The 25,934-nt window shown below is 36.0% G+C and overlaps 3 protein-coding genes across 4 annotated transcripts in view; 2 read left to right on the forward strand and 1 right to left on the reverse strand.

The window, feature by feature from the left end:
* Positions 1–386: 386 nt before the first annotated feature.
* On the reverse strand, positions 387–5,891 carry lamp3 (lysosomal associated membrane protein 3). The gene is made up of 6 exons (XM_083557909.1): positions 5,773–5,891; positions 4,006–4,220; positions 2,757–2,876; positions 1,770–1,842; positions 1,348–1,518; positions 387–908 (listed from the first exon to the last, which is right to left on the reverse strand). The coding sequence occupies exons 1-6, from the start codon at positions 5,831–5,833 to the stop codon at positions 769–771; spliced, it is 780 nt and encodes a 259-aa protein (XP_083414035.1). The 5' UTR covers positions 5,834–5,891; the 3' UTR covers positions 387–768.
* A 4,263-nt stretch (positions 5,892–10,154) lies between these two features.
* On the forward strand, positions 10,155–15,183 carry kng1 (kininogen 1). Of its 2 annotated transcripts, none has more exons than XM_083559353.1 (7): positions 10,155–10,486; positions 10,600–10,716; positions 10,807–10,873; positions 12,398–12,573; positions 13,026–13,136; positions 14,311–14,406; positions 14,709–15,183. In XM_083559353.1, exons 1-7 carry the CDS (start codon positions 10,289–10,291, stop codon positions 15,033–15,035), a joined length of 1,092 nt encoding a protein of 363 aa, XP_083415479.1. In that variant the 5' UTR covers positions 10,155–10,288; the 3' UTR covers positions 15,036–15,183. The 2 variants fall into 2 exon arrangements, with proteins under 2 accessions (XP_083415479.1, XP_083415478.1); XM_083559352.1 differs by having other exon boundaries at positions 10,156–10,486; positions 10,804–10,873.
* A 3,300-nt stretch (positions 15,184–18,483) lies between these two features.
* The window catches only part of cers1 (ceramide synthase 1), a 31,977-nt gene continuing 24,526 nt past the window's right edge, over positions 18,484–25,934 (forward strand). Inside the window, exons 1-2 of the mRNA XM_083559358.1 lie at positions 18,484–19,014; positions 19,252–19,561. Coding sequence (XP_083415484.1) covers positions 19,331–19,561 — 231 coding nt within the window. The 5' untranslated portion in view covers positions 18,484–19,014; positions 19,252–19,330. The remainder of the gene's footprint in view (positions 19,015–19,251; positions 19,562–25,934) is intronic.

The following is a 25,934-nucleotide window of genomic DNA, read 5'->3' on the forward strand; positions in this document are numbered from 1 at the left end:
TTTTCTCCTTTTAAGAGAAATCCTTGAAGCTGGGAATAAACGCTAAAGAATCAATAGCTCTAGGAAGTGGATAGAGGCTACCGCTAGTGCTATGGATTCTTTAGGTTTTTCATGCATGCGCAAAACAAATCATATTTCCGGTACAGAGTCAGTAGCCACAGTGACACTAGCATTGTTGTGTATGTTTTTAAGTTTAATAATAATAATAATAATAATAATAATAATAATAATAATAACGTGGGAGGTGTAGACTAAATTAACTCGTGTCCACCACTTAATGTTCCTGAGGTAAATGTGATATATATATATATATATTGATTTATATAATCTATGTGGATGTGGTGAGGCCTTTGAAGTAATATTTTTTAATAAAAACAAATGCAACATTACACAAGTCCTCTATATTTTATTACTAGAAATATATATATAAAAAAAAACAAATTTAAACATGTAAAAGTAAACACAAATTAGGACTACAATAGTCACCATTCATAGACCTTTTGTCATTTACATCCAGTCACTAATCAAAGAATAAAACCCCTAATTTAGCTTTCAGAATGGTGTAAAAAGTGTAAACAGTTTATAAAATCAATTTTTTATCTTTAGCGCACATATGCTGGTAGGTAAATATTTTGTTACAACATTTTGAACATGTCATCATTAAGTATAGGCCCTAGTAGAGCACTATTACAGGCAACAGGCTCTTTAATACTGCAGCTGTAGGGTGTAAAACAATGTTGTATCTTGAGGTTTTGATGTCGATTATACTCAGAGTTGTTCGTAGCCTTGACTACGGCGCTCACGCATGAGCACATAAACCAGAATGGCAATAAGGATGATTCCTGCAACTACAGCTCCCACCACTATGGGAATGAGCCTCTTGGTGTAGTCAGCCCAGCACTCGACCTCTGCAATCATTCAAAGGAAGGATTATAATACATTTAAGCATGCAATCTTTATTAAGCCTATTCATTATATAACAAGATTTCATCAATCCATCTGTTGTGGCTCCTCAATGTTGCATTTTATATAAAAAATAAATAAATAAATAAAAAAATTTAAAAAAATGGGATGATCCACTGTTTTTTTCCCTCCATTACTGCATTTTAATGGCAGCTTGTCAATAACTGCTATAGATGCTGCTTTATGGATGCTTGAACAAATGACTCAGATGGAAATTAAAACTCGGGGCTGTGTCACTGTATAATCATGTAGTATGATATTATATGAAAATAATTTATATTGATATGCATGCGTTCGTCTTTGTATGTGTTTAAAACGATGTTACAAACGAACGAGGAAATCATTGACTAGACTGAATATGTGCAATGTGTAAAATATTAGCACCTTTTCCGAAAGTGTCCTTGTCCAGGTCAAAACCTTGAATCTGCATCTGAATTAATTTAATGCTCAGGTTTTCAGCTAGAATTAGTCGAGTCTTTGACTTGCACTTGAAGCTCTTGCCCTTGCTGGTTTTGAAGAGCTTTTCATGGTCCAAAATGCCAGGATAGCTTTGACCTGTGGAAGAAGAGAAATGGCAGCTTTGGACCTGAACAGTGTCTTTATACAATGTTTGATCATCCATATAAATAATTCTAATACTAAACAGAGTCCGAAAAAGTTAATAAACAATAATTTATCTTTTTACTTTCAGATCAAAAGGGCCGGGGCATCATCTTGCTAACAGGAAAATAATGAAAATACATAAACATGACCAAAGAAAATGTAACTATTTTGTGTTGAATGTTACATGTAAAAACTTTACATACTTTTGCAATTTTTACAGGAAGGTTCAGGTTCCAGCTTTGCTCTCAGAGTAATCACATATGCCTGATCACCGTCCTGCAGGTGATTTGAAAAACATCAAGTTTAAGGTTAAGTCCAAGTTTATTTCTATAGCACTTTTCACAATGGACATTGTCTCAAAGCAGCTTTACAGAACTTAAAAATTAAAGTGAATGATGTGTATTTATTCCTGATGAGCAGCCTGGGGAGACTGTAGCAAGGAAAAACTCCCTTAGATGTTATGAGGAAGAAACCTTGTTTAAACAGAATAAAAAAAATGAATAAGCAACTAGTGGTATTAGAAGTGCAGCAGGCTCCAAATTAAGTTTCAATGAAACAAATTTAAAACGGTAAAATTATTTTAACATCACAACATGTACTGCACCTTGTTGATTCGTTTTAAATTTCTGTTTACAATTTTTCAATATCAAAGTCAAAAACACTTTGTGATGTGCTATTTTAGAAAATTATTAATGGTCTCGAATCCATTTTTATTCATATTTCTGTGTCAGAAAACTTTAGAAATCTAATACAGCAGATTCTTCCATAAATGGTAAACATCCTTAAAGATTATTTACTGTAACAATTAATTGAGAACTATTCAATCTACAACTGGGAAAAGTGCACCATCAATCAATATCAGCTTTTAAAACAAACTCTCACAAAGTTTAGTAAAATACATGGGAGATGGGCACTTTGTAAGAGTCGGGACAGAGAGGTTTATACTATGTGGTTTGTCAGCACTATAACAAGCTTCTTTGTCTTAAATAAAAAATACAAATTCTTTAATACAAAATTGTCAAACTGTTGTGGTTTATTAGGCATCAAAGGTAGATCTTTAAAGTAATCATAATGAATACACTAGTGGACTTCCCATAATCTGTTACTTGAACTTCTTCTGGAAATTCACAAATTTACTCTTTATATGTAACTTCAAATAACAATCGACAAGACTCAGTTACAGCACACACCTTTTTGAACGTGAATTCCAACATTCCTCCGTCAAATTCGAGTGAAAGAACAGCTTTATCGTTGGTGCAGTACCCCGTCACCCTGGTGGATTTGGGGTCCAGGTTGTAATACAATGTTTTCTATAGAATCAAGAGAAAAGAATGATTTATTTGAATTGAAGGCATGTTTCAGTCAATGTCATGTGTTAATGTGCAGGTGTTTACTTGTTACAAACACAATCACATACTGTAATACATACAGCTACAGTGAGCTTTAAATACTCAGAACTCAAAGCAAGAAGTACAGCCAATAATCTCTTGTATATTAAAACTGGCAATTTCGTTCTCATGATATAATTTACATTTTGCTTGTATTTATCTTTATGATTTATTGGTCAGAGTTTGAGAGTTTGTTCAGAGTTTGTAAGCCAGAGTAATTAGTAGCTCAGTGGATGTCTTTGGGTTACTGAGTGGAAGGTCAGGGGTTCAAACCCCAGTTCATTGCCATGCTGCCAATTTAGGGGCCCTTGAGCATGGCCCTTAACCCTCAGTGCTCCAGGGACACTATATCAAGGCTGACCCTGTGCTCTGACCGCAGCTTCCTAACGTTGCTGCATGTGACAAGAAAAAAGCCCTTTACCCTCCATTAGAAAAGGTTTTGTTTTGTGCAAACCAGAAATGTTGATGTGAGAATTCCTTCATGAGCAGTTGGGGATGGCCGGAAGCTTTTCATGTGTACATTATACAGAATTCCTTCAACATCAAACATGATTGGACACAATAAGTTTAGAAGCAAATGGAATTGATCAGAATTATGCTTAGGGTTGTAGGAATGATTGACAGAATTCCTTCAAAATTCCTTAAATTAACTTTAGAGGGAGGTGAGATTGATCAGAATATCAGCAGAATCATGCAGTATTTCATGAGTGGACAGGACTGAGATTCCAAATATTTACACACCTCTGCCTATTACAATACAACCTCTTTCTTTTTTGTTTGTGGTCGTCGAAAGAAATATGGTTTAAATGCAGGTTTCACATTCAGAAATACCAAATGTGTACCTACAAATAATTATAAATGTACACATGTACAGGTATAAGATGTCTTCTTCTTTGTAGTAGCAACAACAGTGCTTGTTAATGTTTTACAAGCTGGTGTGCATGCGTGAGATGTTTTTCACAGCTTTAAAAGTGTGATCCAACCAACTGTGTCTTCACTTCAATGTGTAGACAAACAGAAAAAAAAAGTGCTGAGACTTTGGCGACTCTACCTTGTTCTCTTTTACGAGGAACACGACGCCGAGCTTGGCCATCATACACACTTGGCTCAACCGCTTCAGCGTGTATGTTGATATTGCAGGCTTACTCTCTTTGGGTTGAAGGCTCGGTTTTTTGGTCATGTTGCTCGGATCCTCTGCATCCTCCACGTGGCTCACAAAGCCCTCCGTGAGCAAAGAATTGTCAACTTCAGACGACACACTGCTTCCTGTGGGCACAGAACCACAAACTGAGACATGATGAACACGAAGCAACTTTCGTTTTTTGGTTCACTCAGCACTGGAGTGTTTAAATCACCCAAGTAAATGTGCTAAGTGATGTTTGATTAATGTCGGTAAAGAGTCAAATATGTACAGCAACAAGCTTCATATCTTCTACAGATTTTTATCTGATATTCATTTACTACTTGATGTTTGGACAGTGGTCAGTGAGGCAAGATACAATTCCACAAGGAGGTCAGAATTGAAACCATTATGCCATTAAATTCACATCGTTGTTTGATCAGGTCTATTAGGCTGGCTATATCAATGCACTCATGTCAATATATTATTGTTAAAATAATAACAGCTCATTCCCAGGAACATGTACAGCAAACACTTCATTTATGGAAGGAGTCAACAGTGTCAGAGCTGTAACAAAGCATGCATGTGTCTCAGAACAATTGTTTTTTTTTTTATAATGTTTGGATACAACCTTGGTGATAGATAAATGTAGTCATACCAAATAAATGTAAAAAATACCACTTTTTGATATATATTTATAATAAACGTAATGAATGAGAGGAGGAGAAGTGTTTGTGTTATGATTATTATCCTCCTCTCAAGAGGTATTATCCAAGAACACGATATGGACATGAAGAGACACACACAACACACACAACACGCACAGATGCACACGCACACATTCAAATGAATGAATTCTTCAAAAAGTTGCGCACAAATTGCCTCTAAACAGCGTATTTATAATTATATGGACACATTTTTGCACTAACACACACTATGCTGGCTGGTGCCACACTGTCACTATCTTTATTGTACCATAGTCTTGTGTTAACACACTAAATGTTGTTTGCACATGTCCACTTTATGTAGCGTTAGTTCCTAGTTGGTTCTTGTGTTATGTTGTTTTGTGGAGCACCTTGGTCCTGGAGGAATGTTATTTCATTTTACGGTGTACTGTCCAGCATATGGATGAAATGACAAGAAAAGATTTGACTTGACTTTACTTGACTTGACTTGATAAGCCTGTAATTTGGCACATCTGGGACTAATATTTCTCATCAACATACGTTTATGGTTAAAGATACACATCAAAAAACAATTTACACTGATGTATTTATCATTATATTATATACAGTCTACACAGAATACATATTAAGGTTTAAAGGCTTGAAATATTTGATGACTGAGTCAATTAACATCAACTAACATCCAATTTATATTATCAAATCATGATTGAGTTATTTAACATCAACTAACATCCTATTTATATTATTATTTATTATTAGTTTATATGATCTAATTATCTAATCTATATTATTGACATTAAATCATTTTCTAGAATATTCATATGTTGTGCAGTGGTTAAAAATGTACACATCTGAATCAGCTCATCATTCCAGCCCAAAAGAAAACATTTGTACAACTATGAACAATGTATAATATTATATATATAGTTTCAAAACGTATGAGATTTCGTTTTAGTGCCATTTTACAACTTACATAGTGTGGAGCAAACCAAAAAATTCATCTGAGACTCACCCATGAACAGCAGAGCAGCGAAGATGAGAAAGGACATGGCAATGTGTTGTGGGTTAGTCATCTTGAGAAATGAAACTGCTCTGCTTACTCACGTCAATAGGTGTGTGCATTCATTAGAAAAGTGCTGATGCTCTTATAGGGGTATCCTTGATAGGGAGGGCCGTCATGTCCACAAGAGTAGGAGGTCTCTTCCGGTACAGCTGTCTGAAATGTTTCTGTTTCTGTGCTTACAATTGTGTAATTGAATTTGCCATTATTGTGTAAAAGCTTCTTTTACACTTCTTCCCTCTTCCCTCTGATCACGCACTTGATGCCTTGGGAAGGCATTGCATCAACTTCACCAAAACTCATTCGTAGCTCTGATAAAGCACAGATCGATACGCTGTGTGGCCAAACGTTTGTGGACACCTGAGCATACAATTTGTCTATTTAGCCCCTGTTTGCTGTTATAATAACCTCCACTCTTCAAGATTTTGGCGTGTACTTGTGGAGATTTGTATCACACAGGTGTTAGTAACGTCAGCTACCGATTGTAGGTGAGGCCTGGGTTACAGTCAATGTTCTTATTCGTCCCAAAAGTGTTCAAAAGGATTGAGGTCAGAGCTCTATATCAGCCCACTCAAATCTTACTCTCCAACCCATGTAAATATATATCTACATGGAGCTAGCTTTGTTCACATGGGCACTGTCATGCTGGGACAGGTTTGAGTTTTCATTGTTCTCCTGTTGCTTGATTGTTTTTTTGTTTAGTTTTGTTTTAAACAGTTTCTGTACCTGACCAAAAAAGCCACAGCCTCCATGAACACTGAGCTGACTGATTGGAAAAGCGCTCAAAGTGAAAGCTGCTTATTAAGTAATTATTTTCCCCATCTGCTGTAGGAAGAACTGACAATGACAAGAGATGACGGGAAGAACAATAAAGAATTCTGCAAAATATAAACATTTTTACTATTTTCAATTTTAATATTTTGTTTGTTACACAATTTACAAGTCTGTGTGATAGTCACATGCATTCCCTTACACTCAGTCTTACGTTGTCAATCAGTGGGTTGTCTTTGTGAAATTTGTGACTCAAGGGGGCGATATTACACTCAACACTGCCCCACTCATGCACTGTCTCACGGTCATGCAGCACATTCAACACCTTCACTGTGCTAATTAAATTACCACAATGATGAAAAGCTTATAACACAATATGTTAACAATTCTAATATGTTTTATCTGTTCTATCTATCTATCTATCTATCTATCTATCTATCTATCTATCTATCTATCTATCTATCTATCTATCTATCTATCTATCTATCTATCTATCTATCCATCCATCCATCTATCCATCTATCTATCTATCTATCTATCTATCTATCTATCTATCTATCTATCTATCTATCTATCTATCTATCTATCTGTCTGTATGTATGTCTGTATGTCTGTATGTCTGTCTGCCAATGCATGTGGTCTATCTATCTATCTATCTATCTATCTATCTATCTATCTATCTATCTATCTATCTATCTATCTATCTATCTATCTATCTATCTATCTATCTATCTATCTATCTATCTATCTATCTATCTATCTCTACTTCATATAGGAAAATGGGCAAACAGATACATACAGGAAATTAGGCAGACAGGCATACAGACAGACACACAGAGAGAAGCTAAGCTATGATTTCTTTTTATAGATTTAGTCATTTTTGTTTGTAGTTTTTTTATTCTGTTTTTTTTTTTGTCATTTGTAAAAAAAACCAGATAATTTTCTATAGATGATAATAAAAACACTGAGCACTGCTGAACCACGTCGAACACACTCATGAACTGAAGGCTGGTTTCTGTTTAATTCTGTCGGATGTGGGTTTATATTTAAAGACCTTCTAAGAAGTAGTGCAGCAGAGTAGTTCGAGCTCAGGGGAAATCTGTGGTAAAAGGTACAGGAGGTCAAAGTGTAATGTCCTTAATTACACACTGCTGGAGTTTGTCTATGTGATTAGCGTGATTGTGCATTCTGAAAACTCTGTTTACTTTACCAAAGTCTTCAGGAAGAAAAAGGCTGAACTGCTGCGTCTCACCACCGAGTATGCAAAAGTGTTCAACTGACTTCTCACACACAAACAACCACAAAGCAGCAGAATGAGTTAAGAAAAGTCAAGGGCTGAAATTTCTCAGACCAGTTTTGTGTCCAAAGTTCACATTTGCAATGGAGCGATGATGCTAACAAGGTCTGAGAATGTAGTTCGAATTTTGCAAAATCTAAATGAGCCAAACTGTTATTACTGACTTGCTCAGCAATCCAAGAATCATCAACGTACGTTTGACCAGCAAATAAAACAATTATATATCCACTGTGATATTTGTTTATGAAATCTCCAAGCTGTAATTGATCTGATCAGTTTGGTGAACTGGTTTGGGTAAAGAACTGAGCCCGCAAACAACTGCAACACTGAGTCATTAATATAAATCAGATTATTAATATGATCTAATGGGAATGTTTGTTGTACTTATAAAATCTAAAACCAAAAATGGTAACAATGGTACAAACTTGCATACTGACAGACCACAGGCTGCTGGAGACTTCAATTCCCAGCCACCACCATGACCTTCCTATATGAATGACACACATTGTGACTCACAGGAAATACATTTTCCCATTCAGCGTGTCCCAACTACTGATTGGATACTGGTGTTTCCAATCTACCCTCCATCCACACACACCCACACACACACACACACACACACACACACACAGATACACTATAAATACAGATTTCTTCACACCAACACTTTGCAAAGTAATGCTCTTTTTTTGACTTGCTCCAAGGACAGAGCCATTCTGATTTACATGTTGGATTCCCTGTTAAAGCTCAGTGTTTGTTTCTGGTTTCTTGATTTCCCTTTTGCCCTCAAAACTGTTTCTTCCTCACCTGTTTCTGACCACAATTTCTGACCTGGTTTAAGATTTTTCTTTACTCCAGATGACTTTCACAAACGTACAAAAATTTTACACTGGGTAAAACATCTTGGTTTGCCAAAACAGGCATTGATTCTTTCTTTGAAATATTGTCTGGATCACTATTGTTGATGCTTTGATGGTCGAACCTTGTTGAAACTAATACTGTAGTACGTTTAAGACTTGCCGAATGTTGAAATCCTCTGAATGCTGAACTCTGAACTATGACTCAAAGTTTAGCTTGTAAACACCATGTGCGGGGAAAACATATGAAGTGGACACACAATGTGCATGAATCATTATCTAAATTTAATATCGCATTGTGCAGAAAGAATTGGGAAGAACAGGTTGGAGGAACGCTAATGAAAGATCATTACGATGACACAGTGTCATTACAATTAAAGAAATGCGTTTGTGTTTTGCATGGACGTTTCGGACAATAATATTAGGAAAGTTTGTAGTATTCAGATCAGCATACATTTCAGCCAAAAAGTGAAAGAGTGGAAAATGCACATTCATCAAGAAATGATCCAAGATGGTGTTTGTTGTCATTTTAAACAAAAAAGTAGATCAAAATGACAAAAGTCTAATAGTAAAAAAAAATATTGTAATAAATATAATAAATAAAATAATAAAATATTACTTTGCTTTAATCATCTTATACCACAGCGATTTACAAAATGATCATTTATTTATTTATTTATTTTATATATAATACACGTATGTTTAATATGTAGTTACAGTTCAAATTTCTTTCTCATTTAATTTACATAATTGCAACTATTAACATAAACTCAGTAAAAAATATGGCAGAAAACGTTACATCTTTCCCAATGTCCATTTCAAAGTACTGTTTAACTGGAGACCAAAAAGCTGTGATTTTCTGGATAAAAAAATATATATTTAACAATTTCTACCCATTTAGATTCATGATTTCAGGAATGTTTTTAAAATGTAATTAACAGATTGTCATTTTTAGCAGCCCACAAGCATGAAATGTCCCCCACTGGAATTTCAGTATAAGGATAAAAAAGCATATAAGTTTTTATTTTAATACATTAAAGAGGTAATTGGAGGGTAAGGTTGATTTCAGCAATAGAAAAGTGTGAACAATATCTTTCAATGATAAAAGAAGCCCAATTCATTGTGCGGCAGTATTGCAAATCACAATTTACCTAATTTGTATAAAAAAATGATGATTATTAAAGTTAATTTAAACATTACTAGCTGCAGTTTTAAATGTTGCACACTTGGTGTTTGTGTGTGTGTGTGTGTGTGTGTGTGTGTGTGTGTGTGTGTGTGTGTGTGTGTGTGTGTGTGTGTGTGTGTGTGTGTGAGAGTCCTCTGAACCCAAACTGAGGTATTGATTTCTGAGAGAAACGTGTGGGCAGAGGCAGAGGCAGGCTCAGGAAAGGCTCAGAGGGAAAGTAAACATTTGCACTACATTCCCAACAAATGAGTGTGTATCACCAGATAATCAGTGCAGTGACACTGTGGGTTGTTTAGTTAACCGAGTCTCTTTCGCTAAAGGCCAGCCAGGAAAAGGTATGCGCAAGACCTCGGAATAATGCAAGGACATCGAATTTGGGTTATTTTGGCCTTAACGTGGCTTTTCTGCTCCGGATCTCATGCGGATGAGGAGACCAGGCTTCTGTGTGATGATCCGAGTGTGAACGATGCCGTGGCTATGGTTCTTTCAGAGCACAATAAAGAGTTAACTGAAGGAAACCAACTGGCCCTGTATCAGATACTTGAAGCTGCAAAGGTAGGTTTTAAGGACTTCGAATTCGTATGTTTTAGTGGATTTTCCTCAATTAAAGTGATATTTCTTCCTGGATTCTTTTTATTTATTTGTTTGTTTGTTTGTTTTCATCTCAGGCCCAGAATGAATCAGGCGAATTTCTCTCAGTACATTTTACAGCAAGAGAAACTGACTGTGCAGCAGGAGGCGACAAAGCCTGGCAGGATTGCGACTACCTGCAAGATGCCTCGAAGGTACAAAACTTTTTTATATTTGATTAGAATTTGAGTTGCATTACAGCTTAATCTGATTCTTTTTACTCTTTTTCCACTTATTTCTAGCAGCTCAAACATTGCCGTGCAAGACTCCTGCTGAAAGAAACAAACGAGATCTTTGCACATCACTGTTCAGGTGGGTCAATAGATTAACTGATATCTCTTTAGTAGTAGTAGTTTCTTTCGGCTTCTTCCGTTAGGGGTCGCCACAGCGGATCCTCCGCACGTTTGATTTGGCATATGTTTTACGCTGGATGCCCTTCCTAACGCAACCCTCCCCAATTTATCCGGGCTTGGGACCGGCACTGAGAGTGGCTGGGGATGGTTCCCTGACCGGGAATCGAACCCGGGTCGCAGCGGTGAGAGCGCTGCATCTTAACCACTAGACCACCAGGGGACCTATTAACTGATATCTCTTTAATCTTCAAATATTATTGCCACTAGGGGGCACTGTATACATCCCATCACTTATTTCATGTTCTGACCCAAATTCCTAGAAATTTAAGTCAGATGTCTATTTTGATGTGCAAAATTCTGTATAAATTTATTTATAAAAACATGTTTTAGTGACATCATCTCCCTCTCTGATAATGAATTTTTTATATTCAATATTAGGTATTTATAAAGAGATATATTTATCAGTCAAATTAGATAAAAAAGTATAAACTAGGTTATTCGGTTCAACCAAATTAGTTGCGATCAGGCAGCACTTACTGCAATTTTAGTTCAAATAAATAAAGTATTTTTTGGTAGAAATGTGCATTTTAATCCTTTTTTAATGATCCTCCTATTGATCATTTACAATAAAGGAAAATTCACATGTTAAAAACAGGTTTACTTTGTTAACATTAAATTACACTTTTGCAAGAAGAAAAAACCCCAGTAAAAATACACAAATCAAGTTGATCTGAAAAGGGCAAACTAAAGATCAGACTCACATAGGAATCATTACATTTCTGGAAGTGTTAAATGATTCAAATAAACAAGTCAGCTCTTGAAGTTTATTTTAAATAAATGACTAAAAGAACTGACTCATAAACAGTGTCTTTACTTTATCTAAGAAATAGGAAATTGCTACAGTTTGTTTTTCTGGTTGCAAAATATTAACCAAAATCAAATTTGATCCTTTCATCAATGCTAAAAATTCACCATATCAACATGCACTATTTGGGCAAAAGTGTTTGGACGCCTGACTTTTCCAGCCATACGTGATTCTTTCGATAATGGTTATCACAAAATTGGAGGCACACAATTTAAAAGGAAGTCTTTGGATTTAAATTAGGAGACCCAGACCTGTTCCAGCATGACAATGCCCCTGTGCACAAAGCCAGTTCCATGAAGAAATGTATTTACATGGGTCAGAGTGGAAGATCTTGAATGGCCTGCTATAGAGCTCTGACTTCAACCCTATTGGGATCATTTGGAATGCTGACTGCACCCTAGGCTTTTTTTGAATGAATAAGAACAAATCTCATTTAAATTTAGTGAAACATCTTCCCAAAAGAGTGGAAGTTATTATAACAGCAAATGAGAACTAAATTAGGAATAAGGAGTTTAAACAGCATGTACAAATCATATGACCAGGTGGCACAAACTTCGTCCATATAGTATATTTTGAAATTTGTTCATGTTGTGTGTTGATCCTCCTGGTTCCCCTCAGTGGAGCCGCCTCTGGTTGCAGAACCACGTCCCCCATGCCTGGGCTGCCCTGAGAGTATTGATGTGGAGAGTGAGGACATTAAGGAATCTTTGAGTTACTCCCTCTCAAAAGCCAACATTCTGAACGAGCACACACATCACTTCCTTCTCAAATCTGTCGCTTGGGTCACGAGACAGGCAAGTCTTTTTGAGCATAACACAGCTAGTTAGTCTACTTAATACATGCACCTGAATATACATTATTTAGTAGAAGTATTGTTGTAGTAGTAATAATAAGTACAATGAATTTAGAAAAGTATTCCGTATTATTTTTCCTCACAATTTTAAATCTTAAACATTTTATTTTTCACGTGAATCTACACAAAGTAATAACTTTCCAAATTTATTGAAACAAAAAAAAGATTAAATAAATACCACGCAATCAAGTTTACAGAGGCGAGAGCTGGATGTCCAGCCAAACTAAGCAAACTGGGAAGTAGGGGCTTGGCAAAGACTTGACCAAGAACCTGATGGTCTCTATTATTGAGCCTTAGAGATCATGACAAAATGGTTGACCTTCTGCAAGTTTCTTCCTTCACTGAAACACTCCATAAGTTATCATATGACTTGTCCCTCTGACATTTGCATAGGTGATTGCCGGATTCAGGTATCGGCTCCAGTTCGACATGCAAAAAAGTAACTGCACTAAAGAGCACTTTAAGGACGTTACTGTGGAATGTCAACCAGACCCTACAGAACCGGTGAGTCTCAGAACAAGAACCTTTCTCTGACAGCTGTTCCTGTGCAGGAAACACTTCACACCTCATTCATTTGATTTACACTGCGTTTATGAATCACAGTTTATGCTAATATTAGTAAGAATCATTAGCTTCACTGACACAGCATTTCATCACAACGGGGCAGGAGAGGACGTGGAGGCAAACAAAATGTTTTTAAGTGCATTATAAATCAGTGGGTGGACATCATAATAGGTGTTTAACAATTAAGCTGAAATTACCAGGCCCTCTAGTAGCTGGCTGGAGTCAATTTTTAACTCAAAAAGTGTTATCATTACAAATTCAGTTGATCGTGACATTTCCCTTAATAATTTTTCTCACGATCAATAAAATCATTTTTGGCTGTCAGAGCCAGATGTGAATCATAGACAGCAGCGGGTTTATCCATAATAAAAATAATCTGTATTGATTGTAAAAACTGCTTTTTGACAGTTTATTTACAAGTGGTATTTTACATTAGCTACATATGCATACATTGTCAACCACCCAGCTAATAATAGCTTAGTCATGACTCAAAGGTCCGAAAGTCTTTTGCTGACTACAGTAAAATGGTATATACAGTATACTGACAAATTCTATGACTAGATTTTAGCATTTTACATAACACAAAATTCTGTTTTCAAAAAGTTGTCCACTCATAAGCAGTCATTCATCTACAAAATGTCAATAGTAATAAATTCTAAAAATAAAAAAAATGAGTATATACAGAAAGTATATATATATATATGCAACACACACTTATGACAGGTGAGTTAACACATTTAAACACAATAGGAAATAGACACATTTGTAAACCATTTTTATAAAAAATTTAAAATACAATAATAATAATAATAATAATAATAATAATAATAATAACAACAACAATACAGTATTTATTCTTTAAAATGCAGCTCAATTTACTTTAAAAAAAAAAAAACTGCACAAATTGTGGAAATTAAATTGTACGAATGTTTTATGTAAGCATGTACGAATGTTTTATAAATAATTCTTTCCTATTCAACAGAAAGTAAAAGATTGTAGACAAATCTGAAATGAGATATCCGTAGCACACAAATGTTCATCATAGACTATGCTTGACTAAATAACAAGAACTATTTACACTATTTATTAAATATAAAACTGTTTACACATTTAGGCATTTATCAACTGTAACTCAACTGTGGATGTGGCCCCATGGAGACATGAGCTCCCTGACACTAGTGTGAAGTGTGAACCTGGACCTTTACAAATGGTGAGATAAAGGCTCTTTTTTTTGGCGTGTCAGAGGATTTCCTTACCACATGCTGCATACAAAATGCTATTTTTTATTTTTTATATAGTTTCCTCAGTAACCAAACCACATTTTGGTTGTGTCATGATTAAATTTTGATTTTCATCTGCTCTTCTGTATCCTCTGCACAGCAACATATTTATGTTTGCACATACAAACAACAATAGTAATAATAATAATAGTAACATATTTAGCACAATTTATTTCTATTATATATATAATTTTTTACATTTGACACTTGTTACTCAATATGTTGATTTCAGGGCTTTGTAACACGCAGACGTCCTCCTGGTTGGAGTCCACTGAGGAACATTCATGACTTTGAGGTCAAACCTAAAAAAGATGATTCATCTGAAGAATCACAGGAGGGTAAAACAAAGAGTGCAGATATCAATCCCTCTCAGGCCACAGCCGTTGTGCTTACACCTACTAATACCACGTCTTTAAACTGTCCCAGCAAACCATGGAAAGATTTTGTTGTCAAAATTGCTATTCCTCCTCGTCCTCCTCCTCCTCCTCGTCCTGATTCTAATGACCAAGTGCAGAGCGGCTTCCCAAAAGCTGAGTTGATAGATGTTGTTTCTGAATAATCAGTGTCAAAAAGAGCTTTATTAAAATCCCTTTTACTGAATTTTGAATAAAGTATTGCTGACATTTCTATACACAATATTGCAGTGACGCATAGGGTGACGTATTATACATATATTAAAATAAAGAGGAAAATAACATTAAACACGACTTGGATTTGTTTGTTTTTTTAATGATGAAATCAACAGACTTGAGCCTATGACACTTTTTGTGTCGTTATCACGTGGGGTGCAAAACGTGGGGTTTTTTATGTGATGTTCTTGAGATTCTAGTGCCTGAGATGCTAGTCATCCTGACAATCCCCATTCCAAAAAATGCTAAATCAGATTGCAGAATCAATAAAAAAAGAATGCAATGATTATCAAACCTCATAAACTATTATTTTATTCACAATAAAACATAGAAAGAATATCAAATGTTTAAACTGAGAATATATACCATTTAATGGAAAATGTATTTCTTTGGAAAACTTTTCCAGAAGTTTTGTTGTTCTAAAACCTTTATATGATGTACTATTCAGCATAGATGGAGCCTTCCCAAATGTGCAAGCTGCCCATTCCACAGGCACTAACGCACCATACTATCAGAGATGCGAGCCAGATGATCCCTCTCCTCTTTAGTCTGGAGGATGTGGTATCCAAGGTTTCCAAAAATAAAAAATAAATTCTATTTGTCTGAACATGGAACAGTTTTCCACTTTTTAAATTTAAATTTTAAATGTGCCTTTTTTTTAAATCAGACTTCTGTTACCTCTTCCCAAAATTGAGATGTGTTGCAGCCATCAAAATAAAAAATTACTTTATTTGATTAAAATTACACCTCAGTATTCCAGACACATCGATATTCTGTTCACTTCAGTATTATGGACACTTCAGTATTCCACACACATTAGTATTCTGTACACTTCCGTATTATCGACATTTCAGTATTGTGGAAACTTCCGTATTATAAACATTATAGTTTTCCAGACACAACAGTAATCTGTTCACTTAATTTTTTATGAACACTTGCCAGCCACTTGACATTATGCCTGCAACTTAAGTACACCGTACACCTCATTATTGTGTAGACATTTTTACAACCAAACACTATACAGTTCAATATTCTATATACTTCAGCAATCCATACAGTTGACATTTCTAATGCTTATTTTGGTGTTTCCCCTGCTCCATAAGAGCAGGGCATTTATTTCCCTAGTATTACATCACTCTTATCAGTAAATCACAGAATATATACTAGGAGGTAATGGACTATAGATTTTCCTAGACTGATACTTATTACAGGAAACTTAGTCGTATTCTCTCTCTCTCTCTCTCTCTCTCTCTCTCTCTCTCTCTCTCTCTCTCTCTCTCTCTCTCTCTCTCTCTCTCTCTCTTCTCTCTCTCTCTCTCTCTCTCTCTCTCTCTCTCTCTCACACTCTCTCTCTCACTCCCTGTTTCTTTTGAAATAAAGGTCTTTATGGTCTCAAAGCAGCTTTAAAGAATTATTACAGAACAAAGTTCACTTATATTTGATTGTATGTGTATATATCCCTGATGAGCATGCCTGGGGTGACTGTGGCAAGGAAAAACTACCTTATAACGTTGTATATAAATGGAATTTTGAGAGGACCCAGACTCAAAAGAAATATCATGAACACTGGAGTGTGTGTGTGTGTGTGTGTGTGTGTGTGTGTGTGTGTGTGTGTGTGTGTGTGTGTGTGTGTGTGTGTGTGTGTGTGTGTGTGTGTGTGTGTGTAATGATTGCATTCATTTTATAAGATCTTTTTTTAACTGTTAAATTGTTGACAATCCAGATGACCAGTGTGTGCACTAGGGGGCGCTGTCTATCCATGCGTGTGTGTTTATCTATCTATCTATCTATCTATCTATCTATCTATCTATCTATCTATCTATCTATCTATCTATCTATCTATCTATCTATACAGTATCTCACGAAAGTGAGTACACCTCTCACGGTTTCAGCAACCATTTTAGTATATCAAACTTGGATATATTTTAGAGTAGTCAGTCTGCAGCTTGTATTGTATAACAGTATAGATTTGCTGTCCTCTGAAAATAACTCATACGGTCACTATTGTCAAAAGAGCTTGCAGCAAATGTAAGTAAACCCAAAGCAATAACAGCAGGTACGTCACGAAACAAAGCCACATGTGCCATTCAACATGTTTATGGTTTTGTCTGCTTGACAGGGTCATACAAATCTTGTATTAAAGCAGTTAAAATTTGGTGCTTTGAGTACAATTCTCTCATACTGACCACTGGATGTTCAACCTGGCACCTCATGGCAAAGACTCTCTGTAAGGATTTAAGAATTGTTGCTCTCCACAAACATGACCAAGGCTATAAAAAGATCAGTAACACCCTAAAACTGAGTTACAGTACAGTGGCCAGGGTCATACAGAGTTTTTTTTTCAAGAAGCTGTCTTAAAAAAACAGATGCATGAGTGCTGCAGCATTGCTTTAGAGGTTGCAGAAGCAGAAGGTTCACTTGTCAGTGCTCAGAGCAGATGCTGAATACTGCAATAAGTCGGTTTGCAGGCCGTCGTCCCAGAAGGAAGCCTCTACTGAAGCTGGCTCACAAGAAAACCTGCAAACAGTTTGCAGAAGGTGGAGAAGCGCCATGTGTTTAACATCCAGCGATCTGTGATGTCATTATGGAGGAGTGGAAGAGGATCCCAGCAACAACCTGTGCAGCTCTGGTGAATTCCAAGGCCAGGAGAATTAAAGCAATAATGGCTGTTGAGTTATTTTTTAGAGGATCGTACATTTATACTGCTGTACAAGCTTCACATTGACTACTCTAAACTATATCCAAGTGTCATTTCTATTGTATTCTCGCTCGAGAAGATATACTTAAATAGTTGCTGAAATTTTTGGTTGCTGATTTTCATATTAAATTTTTATTTATTAAATTTTTTATATTCTATTTCTATTTTCATGTTTAGATGTTGGAGTCATAAAAAGCATTTCACTACATGTCTAACTCTATAAATGTGTATGTGACAAATACAATTTTAAACAAATAGAATTTTGAAGATACTTTTGTGAGATACTATATCTATATGTAAAATCTCAACTCAATTATAATACTACTTCAGTATGTTTTGAGGACTTTAGTCACAAGTTGGTTTAATAAAAAAAATCTCAAATGTTGCTCTATTGGGGCCATCGCTTATGTTTGTTTTACAGTGTTTGACTTTTTACTATGTATAGTAAGAATAAAACATCATTAGAAAGCCTTTTGGGATTGGTTCTGTGTAGAAAATACAAAATAAAACATTGTACATGAAATGTGTGTGTGTGTGTGTGTGTGTGTGTGTGTGTGTGTGTGTGTGTGTGTGTGTGTGTGTGTGCGATTCTAGACATAGATTCTAGAAATGTTATTTTAATGGCCTTGAATGACCATCATCATTTTTTTTCTATTGCTAGACATTGGCTGAAAGACAGCAGTGCGACGTTATGACGTCACGGCACAGACTCGGCTCACGCGCCCTCTTTCTTTCATTTTTTCACCATGTGGTACGTATTTGAGAGTGAGAACACACACAGACACACACACACACACACACACACACACACACACACCAGCACCTGTAGCTACAGTTTATATTTTTTCCCATGCTTTTTAAATATATATATATATATATATATATATATATATATATATATAGTTGTAAGCTTTTTGTATATAGTGGATTGCCAGCGAGTTATAATTAAATAATAGGCGTCTTTTTTTTATTATAATAAACACACACACCATGTGGACGGAAAGCGGATCAGCAGCAGAAGCCGGATTCCCAAACAGCCTCGGATTATATCATTTAGCTGTTTGTATTTCGTCTTAAATTATTGACAGATTATACAGTAGGTTTTTGTTCCAGACAGAGATGAGGGTGACACATGAAGCGGTGGGCAGGCGTTATAACGGGAAATAGCGCATCCGCCATTTATTTACAGCTCTAGGACCAGTTTGTGTGCGGTATGTATTTCTCAACCAGCTTTTATTTCATCTAAACTCATATAACTGCTGTCTTGTTTGCTATTAAATCATAATTCCAGGATTTGGAGCTTAAACATCTAGTAGACTTTTATAAACTGTTCTATCCTGAATCTTACTGGAATCTCTGACCTCCATTTGCAACCCAGTTATATGTTTATTACAATTAAAAAGCTCTAATCTTACACAGGTACCATCTTGACCTTTTTATTTTTGAAGGGAATCCTTACTGTGAAGTTAAACAGCCCATAAACAGACCATCAAAGGCCTATAAAGAGATCCAGGTGTGTTAGAAAGCATGGCAGGTGCACCAGAGGTGGAACCCATGCCGGGCTACTTGCAGCTCTTCTCCACAGCTTGCAGCACTTTCCTGGACGCCTACAGAGACTGTAAAGACTGTGGCGTGAAGCTGTCTATGCAAACCCTGCTGGACCATGCATTCATCATGCCTACAGAGATCGTGCTCTTCTTCCTCTGCGTGGTGATGTGGACGAGTCTGAGATGGGGACTGACTTCTTACCTGTTCGTGGTACGTTTCTTTATGGTCAGGTTTGCTCAATGTGGAGAATGCACACTTATTAATAATCCATGAGCATGAACCGATGAGTTGTTGGGTTGATGCGATTACTGAAGTCTGCAGGACCAGATGAGAGCAAATTTATCATTGTATTTATATTTATTTTACTCATTGAGATCCATGATTTCTTTTACAAGAGAGATGCGGCCAATGCAGGATCCATGCAAAACTCAATAATGATGTGAGGCTATTTTTATTTTTGTATAGTTTATTATTGTATATACATTCCTGGTAAGTTCTACAAACCCGATTCCAAAAACGTTGGGACACTGTAATGCAAAAACAGAATGCAATGATGTGGAAGTTTCAAATTTCAATATTTTATTCAGAATACGACATAGATGACATATCAAGTGTTTAAACTGAGAAAATGTATCATTTTAAGGGAAAAATACGTTGATCTTTAATTTCATGGCATCAACACATCGCAAAAAAGTTGGGACAAGGCCATGTTTACCACTGTGTGGCATCCTCTCTTCTTTTTATAACAGTCTGCAAACATCTGAGGACTGAGGAGACAAGTTGCTCAAGTTTAGGAATAGGAATGTTGTCCCATTCTTGTCTAATACAGGCTTCTAGATGCTCAACTGTCTCAGGTCTACTTTGTCGCATCTTCCTCTTCATGATGCATCAAATGTTTTCTATGGGTGAAAGATCTGGACTGCAGGCTGGCCAATTCAGTACTCGGATCCTTCTTCTACACAGCCATGATGTTGTTATTGATGCAGTATGTGGCCTGGCATTATCATGTTGGAAAATGCAAGGTCTTCCCTGAAAGAGACGACGTCTGGATGGGAGCACATGTTGTTCTAGATACTAGATTCTTGGATATACCTTTCAGCATTAATAGTGCCTTTCCAGATGTGTAAGCTGCCCATGCCACACACACTCATGCAACCCCATACCATCAGAGATGCAGGCTTCTGAACTGAGCGCTGAGAACAACTTGGGTTGTCCTTATCCTCTTTAGTCCGGATGACATGGCGTCCCAGTTTTCCAAAAAGCACTTTAAATTTAAATTATTCTACCCACAGAACAGTTTTCCACTTTGCCACAGTCAATCTTAAATGAGCCTTGGCATAGAGAAAACGCCTGCGCTTCTGGATCATGTTTAGATATGGCTTCTTTTTTGACCTATAGAGTTTTAGTCAGCGTAGGTGAATGGCACGGTGGATTGTGTTCACTGACAATGTTTTCTGGAAGTATTCCTGAGCCCATATTGTGATTTCCATTACAGTAGCATTCCTGTATGTGATGCAGTGCCGCCTAAGGGCCCGAACATCACGGGCATCCAGTATGGTTTTCCGGCCTTGAACCCTTACGCACAGAGATTGTTCCAGATTCTTTGAATCTTTGGATGATATTATGGACTGTAGATGATGATAACTTCAAACTCTTTGCAATTTTTCTTTGAGAAACTCCTTTCTGATATTGCTCCACTATTTTCACCGCAGCATCTGGGGGAATCGGTGATCCTCTGCCCATCTTGACTTCTGAGAGACACTGCCACTCTGAGAGGCTCTTTTTATACCCAATCATGTTGCCAATTGACCTATTAAGTTGCAAATTGGTCCTCCAGTTGTTCCTTATATGTACATTTTAATTTTCTGGCCTCTTATTGCTACCTGTCCTAACTTTTTTTTGGAATGTGTAGCTCTCATGAAATCCAAAATGAGCCAATATTTGGCATGACATTCCAAAATGTCTCACTTTTAACATTTGATATGTTATCTATATTCTATTGTGAATAAAATATAGAGATATATATGAGATTTGTAATTTATTGCATTCCTTTTTTTATTCACAATTTGTACAGTGTCCCAACTTTTTTGGAATCAGGTTTGTACAAAATATTCCAATCTTAAACTTCCTGTTTCCTGTTATTATTGTGGATGTTTCAATATCAGTTGAAGTTTGAATTAAACTGGTAAATGAAAGTTTTAATGAATGTCTCTATGCATAATGAATGCAAACACCAAAAGTTCCTGGAAAGGAGGTGAAGTGTGAAGCATGATTGTGCTAATGCATCATGCTTATATCATGCTTGGCTTCCCCCAATAATATTCTCTTGGCTTTTTTTTTTAATAATCTCTGCTCATTTACTGAAATTTGGTGGACGGTCTCTTTTAGTCAAATGCTGTGCAGTTTAGAAAAAAAAAACTTTTTGTCTGCCTAAATTCTTGACATTTTAATTATGGCAGCAAGGTAAAATCATCTGCCAGAACTGTCTCTTGAACTGGTCGAAAAATGTTGTTTCTTTTGCGATATCGTGAACTGATCAAAGGTTAGGTAGATATCCTGCTTACTATCAGGCCATGTGTGATGATATGCATAAGTGCACATGTAGCAGAACTTCTTAACACTGCTTGTTAGCTTTGTAGACATGCAGTTAGAAAAGGTTATTGGAGGGTAGGAGGAACTCAGCCCTTTGCATCCAATCATGACATGCATTTGTGGCCTCATTTTTCCAAGCACTTTGCTATTTCTTTGATGGGGGTAAAAAAAATGTGTGTTCACTTTCTCACTAAATATTTGAATGGGTTTGGTAATGCTAGCAGGGTGTCTCACACTGCATCTTTATTAAACAGCATCCAAGCTGAGCAGTGATACATGAGATGTGTTGCTGAATGTGTGTGTGCATGTGTGTGTGGTAGTTTAAAGCTCCTCAGTTTAATGAGTTATCTGAGCACTTTGACCAGCGTCTCAGCAGCTACAGTGACATTTATCACGGCTCATAAAGATCAGCAGTTACTGCATTGTCATTTGCTGTAAACATCATCTAAAGGAGATAATGCTTACAACATGAACCATTTAAAGGCAAATACTGTATATTGTATAAACTTGTCTGGGTCCTGTATATGTTCTATAATATTTCATTAATACCGGAATATTTTAACTTCTTAGTCCTGTAGATTTATAACGTTGACTGGGTTAGTGGTTAGTGTAATAAAAAGAAGCTGCTGACAGGTGTTTGCTGGGGTATTATTATTAGTTACACCTGTTGTCTACAAGAAAAGTAAATTTGGGAAAAGTGAAAACAGTAACAAGTAACAGTAATAATAAACAGAGAACAATGTCAGGAAATAATAGATAGATTAAAAATAGGCAACAAAATGGACTGAGTGAAACAAGATAGGCCAAAAAAAAAGAAAACAAGACACAGAAAAATAGGTGGCCAAAAAAAACCCAAGGAGAAAAACAAAAACAGAACAAAAAAATAAATAAAATCAGTTAGACAAAACCAATCATTTAACACCAAAACATTTTGGAGATGTTGAGCAAGAAAGCAAGTTCACCTGCTTTTATGCTCACAAGATCTCTGAGTCTGAAATATAAACCAGTTCATCTGCCTGTTTATGGATCGTTTGTAACATGTTTGCATCGATAAAAAAACTATTAGTAGATGTACTATTCTTTTTATTATTTAGCACGGAGACCGAGGGGTGTCCTGAGAGTCACATAGAATATAGATTAACATGGCAGAGGTAGAGCTGCATCTTCCTGAAGACAGAACAGGAAAAGACTATCTGTTTTATTGAATCTTTATATTTTTTTTTAATTGCACTACAAAGGCCTGTTTGGGCACTTAAATACATTTATAATTTGCTGTCTGTCTGAACCATAGAAATAAAAGCGAACTATCTGAACTATATTAAATTATACAGCATCATATTTTTTTCATTGCATTATACTGCATTGAATCGCAATATGTTGAATTGAAATCAAATCGCAATACGTGGTAACTTTGTAAACTAGATCACATCGCATTGGTAGCTGCTTCATATGTATCTTTAATGTATCATCCTTGGCTATGCTTCGAGATTCAGCCCAACACTGACTGGACAACATGAATAGTGTATAATTTTGAGAGTCGTTTTGTCATATGCAATCAATTCTAAACACGTTTCTATCTAGCTCTGAGTTTATCTCTGGTTTATCCAGTGCTCAAAATGCGGAAATCGGTTAAGGTGACTCAGGTATTAAAGGTTTGTATTGCCTCAACAAATCCACCCAGGTCGGTGGCCTCGATCACTGCTGTTTTATCATAGATATGTGTCATAAGTTTTAGGGTACAAAGGGTAATGAGGGAAAATGCACATGTAGTAATTTATTGGTTCTTAAACCCTAATGAAGCCTTCAAGATCGTGGGGTCAGGGGGCCTGAATCTCAATGAATACAATTTTTTTAATATAATGCTTGCTCTAATATTTTATCATTTGCATGGTGTATGTTGTATGTATATAGAATTGAATAAATGTGATCAAAAATTGGTAATGTGAAGTTTCATGTAAGTGGATATGTGTACTTCACATTAATGGAAGGATTCTCCAGTGTTGGCGTATTGAAACAGTCAGTGGTAAAGCTGTAACATTTTCAGGACAGAGGCATTTGTGTGTTGTGGTTTCTTGGTAACATTACAAGCTGCAGTTTTGGTCTTAATTAAATGAATTTTAAGTATAAATCGACACACAGTACATTTTGCAAAACAAATTGCTTCGGGGTAAAAAAAATGTGATACTTCAGTACGTGCTGTTATTGGAAAATCAGTGCCTTTGGGGTGGAAACAGTAAGTCTACTTCAGTGCATTACACATACTACAATATATGTCTATGCATTTGGCATCTATGGGATCTCGAGCTTTTAGTTACGCTGCTACTTATTTGTGGAATCCACATCCTCATGATATTCACAATAGTAAAATTTTCTCTTCTTTAAAATCTCGTTTGAAAAACCGCTTCTTTTTAGGCAGGCATATTATTGATATTATAAAGTTACTTCTTATTGGGTGTAAAGTGTTTTATTATTTTTAATTGTTGTTTAATTGTTTCATGTGTTTTAACTGTATGTAAGGTGTCCTTGAGTGTCATATAAGGTGTCTATAAATAACATTTTAGTATTATTATTAAAATTATTATATGGTGGTTTTCATTAAAGGTCATTTATGGTCTGTAAATATTTATCAGGTGGACAGCCGTTTGGTTTAAACGTTAGCCCTTTGTGTTACCGTCTATTTATTTATTTATTCATTCATTCATTCATTCTTTGGAACAATAGACCTGGATTTGCATTAAATTTGTTAGTGTAAAAAGTCATCCTTCTAGCCATGGCATGAGCCTGATGGAATGGGAGTGACTGGCTACAAAAGGCGTGTTGATCCGTCTGCTTTGTTTCTCTTCTGAGTCTCGGAAAAATAAAATTTCTAAAACAGATCATGCAGGCCTAATGTTTACTTCTCTCTTTAGACTGTTTAAAAAAAATTGACCTTGAGTTTACCAGATACAAACATAAAACAAAACACAGGATGACCCGGAGTAACCTGCGGTATTTAGTGTGAAAGTCCATTGAAGATCTCGCAGCGGTGTGTTTGTATTGATCTGTTGTTTTAGGATAGATGGACTGGAACACTGATACACTATGATGCAGTTTATTGATTATATTTTGTGATGTATAGTCTTCTTACACTAGACTTGATTTACTTTTAAACCTTTACAGTTATTTTGAAGGTAATGTTCATTACGGTATGTTCATCCATGGTCATTATTTCATTTATATATTTATTTATTTATTAATTTATTTATATAAATTGCAAAATCCCGTCCAGAAGTTGAGCAAAGTTTTACATGAAAAGGACACAAATTTTTGCATTTTGCGTGATTGTCGAACCAAGACCCCATTGTTAGGTGTGTATCAGTTGCCATTATTAGGTTGTGGTTTACTCCTACCTGTGGTTCATTCAGCAAAATGCAAAATTCATACTGCTTATAAACCAGCACCTGTCCATTTGCATATCTTTTCCATATTCAAGCACTAGTTAAAACATAACAATTGTGTAAATGCTAAGGATGGGAACATAAAATCCGATACTCTACATCTTTATCAGAGCCAGTGACTGCCTGAAACTCTGGTTTGGTATGAGATTTGACATTTTATTCAGTGCCTGGAATGACAACAGTTTTTTTTTCCCTATGTGAATACAGCAAGCAAATTGTATGGAATCCCCCCTTCTGTGGGTTTTTATGTCAGAAACATGGCAAGCTTAGATTTTAAATTAACAGTGTTGCTTCAGTTGACTTTGCCCCAGAATCTTGTGGTCAGTTATGTTTTCATTGGCGTTGAAGGAATTTGTACAGAACTTAGCTTTGTTTTCTTAGGCATGTTAGTCCTGGACTTCCTCTCTCTCTCCCTCCCTCCCTCTCTCTCTCTCTCTCTCTCTCTCTCTCTCTCTCTCTCTCTCTCTCTCTCTCTCTCTCTCTCTTTCAAGTGTCCCAGGTTTAAATGCTGACGATGCCATATTATCACTGTTTATTTCCTACTTTAACCAGAG

Source organism: Silurus aristotelis (assembly GCF_946808225.1).
Source record: "Silurus aristotelis genome assembly, chromosome: 13".
Lineage (NCBI taxonomy): Eukaryota > Metazoa > Chordata > Actinopteri > Siluriformes > Siluridae > Silurus > Silurus aristotelis.

What these genes read in the sequence shown, in the direction of transcription:
- lamp3 (XM_083557909.1), bottom strand. Translation starts at nt 5,833, where the DNA reads ATGACTAACCCACAACACATTGCCATGTCCTTTCTCATCTTCGCTGCT. An exon ending in CGCTGCTCTGCTGTTCATGG is followed by an intron (nt 4,221 to 5,772) that starts GTGAGTCTCAGA and finishes CTGTGCCCACAG; the next exon opens with GAAGCAGTGTGTCGTCTGAA. An exon ending in CAAGGACACTTTCGGAAAAG is followed by an intron (nt 909 to 1,347) that starts GTGCTAATATTT and finishes GAATGATTGCAG; the next exon opens with AGGTCGAGTGCTGGGCTGAC.
- kng1 (XM_083559352.1), top strand. Translation starts at nt 10,289, where the DNA reads ATGCAAGGACATCGAATTTGGGTTATTTTGGCCTTAACGTGGCTTTTC. An exon ending in TCGCTTGGGTCACGAGACAG is followed by an intron (nt 12,574 to 13,025) that starts GCAAGTCTTTTT and finishes ACATTTGCATAG; the next exon opens with GTGATTGCCGGATTCAGGTA. An exon ending in AACCAGACCCTACAGAACCG is followed by an intron (nt 13,137 to 14,310) that starts GTGAGTCTCAGA and finishes TTACACATTTAG; the next exon opens with GCATTTATCAACTGTAACTC.